Source organism: Leptonychotes weddellii, chromosome 15, assembly GCF_054177405.1.
Source record: "Leptonychotes weddellii isolate Sample4059 chromosome 15, ASM5417740v2, whole genome shotgun sequence".
Classification (NCBI taxonomy): domain Eukaryota; kingdom Metazoa; phylum Chordata; class Mammalia; order Carnivora; family Phocidae; genus Leptonychotes; species Leptonychotes weddellii.
The window spans coordinates 43,434,673-43,441,787 of record NC_138383.1 but is presented as its reverse complement, the minus strand read 5'-3'; the positions used below and the strand labels follow the sequence as shown (position 1 = coordinate 43,441,787).

Sequence of the window (7,115 nt, the reverse complement as noted above, 5' to 3'; positions counted from 1 at the left end):
AAAAAAAAAAAAAAGTTCACCATCTTATAGGGCGCAGTTTGTGGTTGTCCCCAAACAATTACAGTGGTAACATCAGAGATCACTGATTACACATCACCATAACAAATATCACAGAAATGAATCTTTAAAAAAATCTATTATAGTGGTGCCAGGGTGACTCAGTTGGTTAAAGCGTCTGATTCTTGGTTTCGGCTCAGGTCATGATCTCAGGGTCGTGGGATTGAGCCCCGTGTAGGTCTCCATGCTCAGCACGGAGTCGGCTTGAGATTTCTTTCCTCCTGCCCCTCCCCCCCCCCATACTCTCTCTCTCTCTCTCAAATAAAGAAATAAATCTTTTAAAAAAATCTGTTATAATTACCTGTCTAATTTTTCTGTGGTTATTGGGTCTGTTCTCTTTTACTTTTTCAATACATTTTAGTCATATAAAATTCCATGAATAAGGTGCCCTACCATTGGACATAATCCAACTGTTGTCCCCTGCCTAAATCCCTATTCTCAACCATGGGCCAGCCAACGTGTACTGCAGTGTGAGTTTGGAAGGGGATTTGGAGGTGACCGCCTCTTAGGGACTTGCTCAGTTGGAGAGCATTTTTTACTTTGCAAGGGACAAGCGTGAGGCTTTCCAGTGGAAGGAAACAGCCACCGTCAGTCTGTCCTGGGGTCCAAACCCTACACAGAGCCTGGCTCATCTCCCTTCCCTCCCACCCCTGCCTTGCAGTTGGCTCTGAGCTTCCTGCTGAGTGGGTGCCCCTCCTACCCTCCTAGGAACCCGGATGATGTGGTGCTGTGTGGCCTGATGCTGAGTCCCTGGAAGATTAAAAAGTACTGGTTTTCATTAATCTTGCAGTGATGCAACCCTGCATTTTATGGAATTGAAATGCTTGGACCCTATTTATGACATTATGGTAGAGTTCAGCGGTAGTCCAAAATTTATGAGGAAGTCATCCATTTCCTGCAGATTTTCAATTTTGTTGCATGGACTTGCATTAACATCTCTTATAATTTTTTCCATCTTTTCCATTTTTTGTGGCTACAGTAGCCATTCTGTTCCTAATAATAGCACTTGCATTTTCCCTTTTTCTGAATTGGCTTTGCCAGGTGTTGGCTTATTTGGTTTTTCAAAGAAAACTTACTTACCTTTCCACTAGCTTTTTATTTATTTTTCTCTTTCATCTGTATTAAATCCCTCCTGCTACTTTTGCTTGGTTTATATTATTGATTTCCTTAAATTGAATCACGTAGTTCACTAATTTCAATCTTCTTAAAAAACAAAAGAGTACAACTTACCTGAATATAGGTCCCATACAAAGTGTAATTTTTATTACCTTCTAGATAATTTGTAATTTTCTCTTTGATCTGGAGGTCATTTTGGAGGATGTTTCTTGGTTTCTAAGTAGAGTTTTTGGGTCATTTTACAAACTTAAAAAAAAAAGATTTTATTTATTTCAGCGGCAGAGAGCAAGCATGAATGGGGGGTCGGGGGGATGGAGAAGCAGACTCCCTGCTGAGCAGAGAGCCTGATGTCGGGCTGGATCCCAGGTCGCTGAGATCATGACCTGAGCCCAAGGCAGTCGCTTAACTGACTGAGCCACCCAGGCACCCCTCATTTTATAAACTTATTGAAATCTATTTGATTATGATAAAAAATGTGCAAAATCTACTTGGGGAAATTTATTAGGGATTTCTCAGGGGCTGATCAATAATTGAATTTTGTAAATGTTTTATACCTAAGAAGTGAATGCTGACTTTAAGTTCCTTATATTATCCATATGCTGTGGCTTTACTTTTTGCCAACTTGATTTGTCAACATTCTGAAAAAATATAAAGCCTTCCATTATGGGGCGCCGGGGTGGCTCAGTTGGTTAAGCGACTGCCTTCGGCTCAGGTCATGATCCTGGAGTCCCTGGATCGAGTCCCGCATCGGGCTCCCTGCTCGGCAGGGAGTCTGCTTCTCCCTCTGACCCTCCCCCTCTCTCATTCTCTCTCTCAAATAAATAAATAAAATCTTTAAAAAAAAAAAAGCCTTCCATTATTATTGTGTTTTGTTTTGTTTTTTAAATAAAGAAACTGGGGGCGCCTGGGTGGCTCAGTCGTTAAGGGTCTGCCTTCGGCTCAGGTCATGATCCCAGAGTCCTGGGATCAAGCCCCGCATCTGGCTCCCTGCTCTGCGGGAAGCCTGCTTCTCCCTCTCCCACTCCCCCTGCTTGTGTTCCCTCTCTTGCTGTGTCTCTCACTGTCAAATAAATAAATAAAAATCTTTAAAAAAAGAAAGAAAGAAAGAACCTGTGGGGGGAGGCACCTGGGTGGCTCAGTCAGTTAAGCGTCTGCCTTTGGCTCAGGTCATGATCTCAGGGGTCCTGGGATTGAGACCCGTGGAGGACTCCCTGCTGGGCGGAGAGCCTGGTTCTCTCTCTCCCTCTGCCCCTTACCTCCCCACTTTTGTTCTCTCTCTCAAATAAAGAAATAAAGTCTTATTTTATTTTTTAAAATATCTTATTTATTTAACTGAGAGAGAGCAAGCACAAGCAGGGGGAACGGCAGGCAGAGGGAGAAGCAGGCTCCCCGCTGAGCAAGGAGCCGAATATGGGACTTGATCCCAGGACCCCGGGATCATGACCTGAGTGGAAGGCAGACGCTTAACTGACTGAGCCATCCAGGCACCCTAAATAAAATCAAGTAAAGAACTTGGATTTCTGAGAGTTTGTTGCAAGTATCTGGCTGCTATGATATTTGGTGCATCTCTTCTCACGGAGTGACTCTGGTACCCATCTAAAATATCCCCCATTGTTCAAGGTTTAATGCTTTTAGATGCTTGGATGTGTGTTGTCACTCTCTCGTGTGCCTTTGCTTGGTATATGGTAAGTGACTCATCCTTTTATTTTTAGCCACTTTGTCACTTCTAGATGCTAGATTTTGTTTTCTAACTCAGTTTTGGTACAGAAATTAGCCCATTCAATTTTTTTTTTTTAAGTAACTGATACCTGATTTGATTCTTTTTATATCATTTCCATTGTATTTGTTACACTTTATGCTTTGTTTCCTGTCTTCCTTTTTTTTTTCTCCTTACTTTTGCAGGCTTCTAAGTTTCTCTTCATTTCCTCTTTTCTCCTTAGTTAATTGGGATTCTGCATTGTTCAGCGCTGCAGGTGGTGACCTTTCCCATCCTGCAAACCCAGACGGAGTCCCCGGACTTGTCTATGTCAAGATGCTTCTCCGAGCTTTCCCTTGAACCCAGGGGAGACCTTTGCAATATTTTTATCCCCTCCCCGCACTTGAAATCTAGGATTTTGCAGCACACGTGAGCATCTTTTTATTTTAATTTATTTTTTAAGGTTTTATTTATTTATTTGAGAGAGAGAGAGAGCACCTGCGGAGATGGGGGTGTGGGGTGGGGAGAGGGGCAGAGGCAGAGGGAGAACAGGGAGCCTGGCGGGGCTCCCTCCCAGGACCCTGAGATCAATGGACTGAGCCACCCAGGCGCCCCCGTGTGTTTCTTTTTAAAAAAGTCACAGCTGGCTAGAATATGGTGAGCCCTTCTGATGCACTGACTCAAGTCTCAGATTATGTAAATTCTCCTTTATTATCCCCCATCTGTAACTATTTCTCCTTCTGGAACTCCCATTATTCACATGTTAGGTCTCCTGGATTTTCTTTCTTTCTTTTTTTCTTCTTCAAGATTTCATTTCTTTATTTGACAGAGAGAGAGAGAACAAGTAGGGGGAGCAGCAGAGGGAGAGGGAGAAGCAGGCTCCCCACTGAGCCGGTAGCTCCATGCAGGGCTCGATCCCAGGACCCCAGGATCATGACCTGAGCCAAAGGCAGACGCTTAACCGACTGAGCCACCCAGGTGCCCCGGATTTTCTTTTTTTTTTTTTTTCTTTTTTTCCCCTTAGATGTATTTTTCAAGTTCCTTTTCCATCATGATTTCCATTTCCGAGCTAAATGCACTCTAGGTTCTGAGATATGTCTTCTACCTGATGTTCCAGATTACTAATTTGGCCACTCCTGAGAAAAAGAATTTTTTGTCTGGACCAGGACCTGAGCTTTCATTGTTGTTTTTGATGAAGTCTCCCATTAACCGCTCCTGTGGAGAGGGCTGCCCACTGTGCAGGTGGGACTTCCTTTCCCTGGGAGCCCTCTTGGGAGAGGGTTCCCCTTTCGGACTGGGTCTGCTCACCCTTGGTCTGGAGCAGTGAGCGGTGGGAGACCAGGCGGTTTCTGTTCTTCTGGGCCAGGGCGGAGAACTGGCAAACCATGGGCCCTCTCTTCAGCCCCCGTGAGAGGCCCGCAGGTCTCTCTGACACGGGGTGACCCTCCCCCAGCCGCAGGGAACAGGAGCAGCTCGCCCACCCCGAGCCAGCCGGCCTCCCAGGACTCTGGACGAGTAGAGACAGCCGCTTGTGTGTGTTTGTGTGTGTGTGTGTGTGTGTGTGTGTGTGTCTGGACAGGTAGAGACAGCCACTTCCCAGGGAATTCTTAGTTGAGATCATGTGTGTGTGTGTGTGTGTGTGTGTGTGTGTGTGTGTGTGCACGCGTGCGTGCGCGCGGTTGGCCCCTTCCTTCCCTCCCCTTTGCCTGCCTCCCTCCCTTCCCCCCCTGCCCCCACTTCCTTCCTTCTTTTCTTGCCTTGCTCCTTGAAGAAACCACCAACATCTGATCTTTGCTCTAGGCTTCAGGGCTGTTGTACAGTTTGGCAGGTTGTTAACTATACAAGTGTGTGGCTCAGGGGGCGGAGTTGGTAGTCCGAGCTCCTCTCACCAGGCTGTGCTCTGGTGCGGGCATATGTCTGCCTGGGGGAAGGGCTGCTTTCTGACAATTTGCACAGAGGCGTTCTTGCCAAGTGTCCCCAGGGCTATGCTGCCCACGGAGGGCACCTTTCCCTAACCTGAGCGAAGCTTTGAGGGGCATCCTTCCTTCCCGTGCTGCTGTCCAGTGCTCTTTCCAGGCACCACGGAGAACCTAGCTCTGTTCCCATTGGGAACCCTGAGGGGAGCCTGCAGCTTCAGGAGCCCCAGGCTCTGCAAGGCCCCCCGAGGGTGTTGGGATGGAGAGAGCCAGGGAGGGGGAGCTTGCCCTCCAGCAACGGGGACCAAAATCCAGCCCCGGGCACCAGGAAATAAAAATGTTAGTTTGTTTTCATTTCCACCTAGACTTTTACTAATTTATTTACAAAGACATAGCCGGCCTGTGCAGTAAAACAAAAAGCAGAAAATAACTCCAATCCCACCACTCAGAAGTAACGACTATTGATGATTCTACAGAGCTTTCTAACCTCTAAGATTTGAAAGTATTTATGAATAGGGAATATATGTGCATGGTATAAAATTCAAAAGGGACCAAAAAAGGTCTCCTTTCCCCTGCTCCCACCCAATTTCCCTTTTCAGACAAGCAGTTACCAGAAATATCCCATTTATTTACACGAAATTGGATGTGTAGACATAAATATTTTTCCCCACAAATGGTCGCATTTCCTTTTTTTTTTTTTAAAAGATTTTATTTATTTACTTAACAGAGAGCACAAGCAGGGGGAGTGGCAGGCAGAGGGAGAGGGAGAAGCAGGCTCCCCGAGGAGCAGGGGGAGCCCAGAGCAGGGGGGGCCTGATGTGGGACTCTATCCCAGGACCCTGAGATCATGACCTGAGCTGAAGTCAGATGCTTAACTGACTGAGCCACCCCTGCGCCCTTGGCTGTACACATTTTTTTAGCTTTACATTATATCAAAAGTGTTTAGGGGCATCTGGGTGGCTCAGTCGTTAAGCATCTGCCTTCAGTCAGGTCATGGTCCCAGGGTGCTGGGATCGAGCCCCGCATTGGGCTCCTTGCTCGGCAGGAAGCCTGCTTCTCTCTCTCCCGCTCCCCCTGCTTGTGTTCCCTCTCTCGCTGTCTCTCTCTCTGTCAAATAAATAAATATCTTTTTTTAAAAAGTGCTTAATCATATCAAAACTATTCATAAACAACAATAAAATCCTTTAAAATTATAAATGTTCACTTTAGAAAGATGACCTTACTAATTAGTAATTACCTCTTTAAAAAAAAAAATAAAAGCAAGCTCTACACCCAATGTAGGGCTTGAACTCAAGATACCCCAAGATCAAGAGTCCCATGCTCTACCAACCGAGCTAGCCAGACACCCCAGTAATTACCTTTTGGATATGTATCTCTGTATATCTATTGCTCTCTATATATACACTTTTATGTGTGTGTAGACCCACACATATTTATTTGTGTGTGTATGTTTAACTAAAATGAGATTGTACCATTCTTAACCTGCTTTCTAAAATTTAATATATCATAAACACTCTTCCTTGTTACTAAATATGATTGCATCCCTGGATTTTTCGAATTGTGTTATTATAAATAATACTGTGATAATGTCTGTATATATAATTATAATTTTAATTTTTAAAGTATTTCCTTAGGTCACAGGGTTTGGGTATTTTATAAGCTCTTAATACAGATTGCGACTTGCAGTCTGGAGAGGCTGGTCCAGTGCCTGTCTTCTCAGGAACAGGACGGGAGGCAGCTTGTCCCCGCCCCCCCCCCCCCCCCAGCATCAGCGGCTGCTTTTTTCTCACAGTTTCTATAGAAGACATTAGGAGCTATTGACAGATTTTCAGTAGACAGATAACATAACCAGACTTGCATTTCGACTCTAGCTTCAGGGCCTGATAGCTCGGTCAGTCCCATTTGGCCCCTAGGAGGCATTCGAGAGAGCAGGTCTCTAACCTGTTGCTATAGAGTGCCGCGGCGGGCTCCTTGCTCAGCGGGGAGTCCGATTCTCCCTCTCCCTCTGCCCCGCTTGTGTCCCCTCTCTCGCTGTGTCTCTCTCTGTCGAATAAATAAATAAAATCTTAAAAAAAAAATAACCTGTTGCTATAGAGACAGCAATGCAGGCCTTCCTCCAGCGGGCGGAGAGGATACTCTCTGGACAACACATACCAGGGTCCCTTTTGTGTCGGGACTTCAACTTCTGAGAGTCCCTCTGCGTTAGGCCTGCGTATTCCGTAGATCTCAGAACACCAGCAGCTCATCCTTCCTGAGCCCTGACTGTGTGCCAGGCCCTTCACTGGGCGCCCACCAGGCTTCATCTCCTCTCAGGTTGGTACCATGGCTAT

At 45.8% G+C, this 7,115-nt stretch overlaps 1 protein-coding gene across 8 annotated transcripts in view; it reads right to left on the bottom strand.

Moving 5' to 3' along the window:
• Window positions 1-7,115, bottom strand: part of PIGL (phosphatidylinositol glycan anchor biosynthesis class L) — a 101,291-nt gene that overhangs the window by 16,514 nt on the left and 77,662 nt on the right. For 3 of the 8 annotated variants that reach the window (XM_081805676.1, XM_081805673.1, XM_081805675.1), the window contains one exon: window positions 19-6,828. The exons of the other annotated variants lie outside the window; for them this stretch is intronic. In XM_081805676.1, the coding sequence (XP_081661802.1) occupies window positions 6,678-6,828 (151 nt within the window). In that variant the 3' untranslated portion in view covers window positions 19-6,677. Of the gene's footprint in view, window positions 1-18; window positions 6,829-7,115 lie in introns of those variants that run through there. 8 annotated transcript variants of the gene reach the window in all.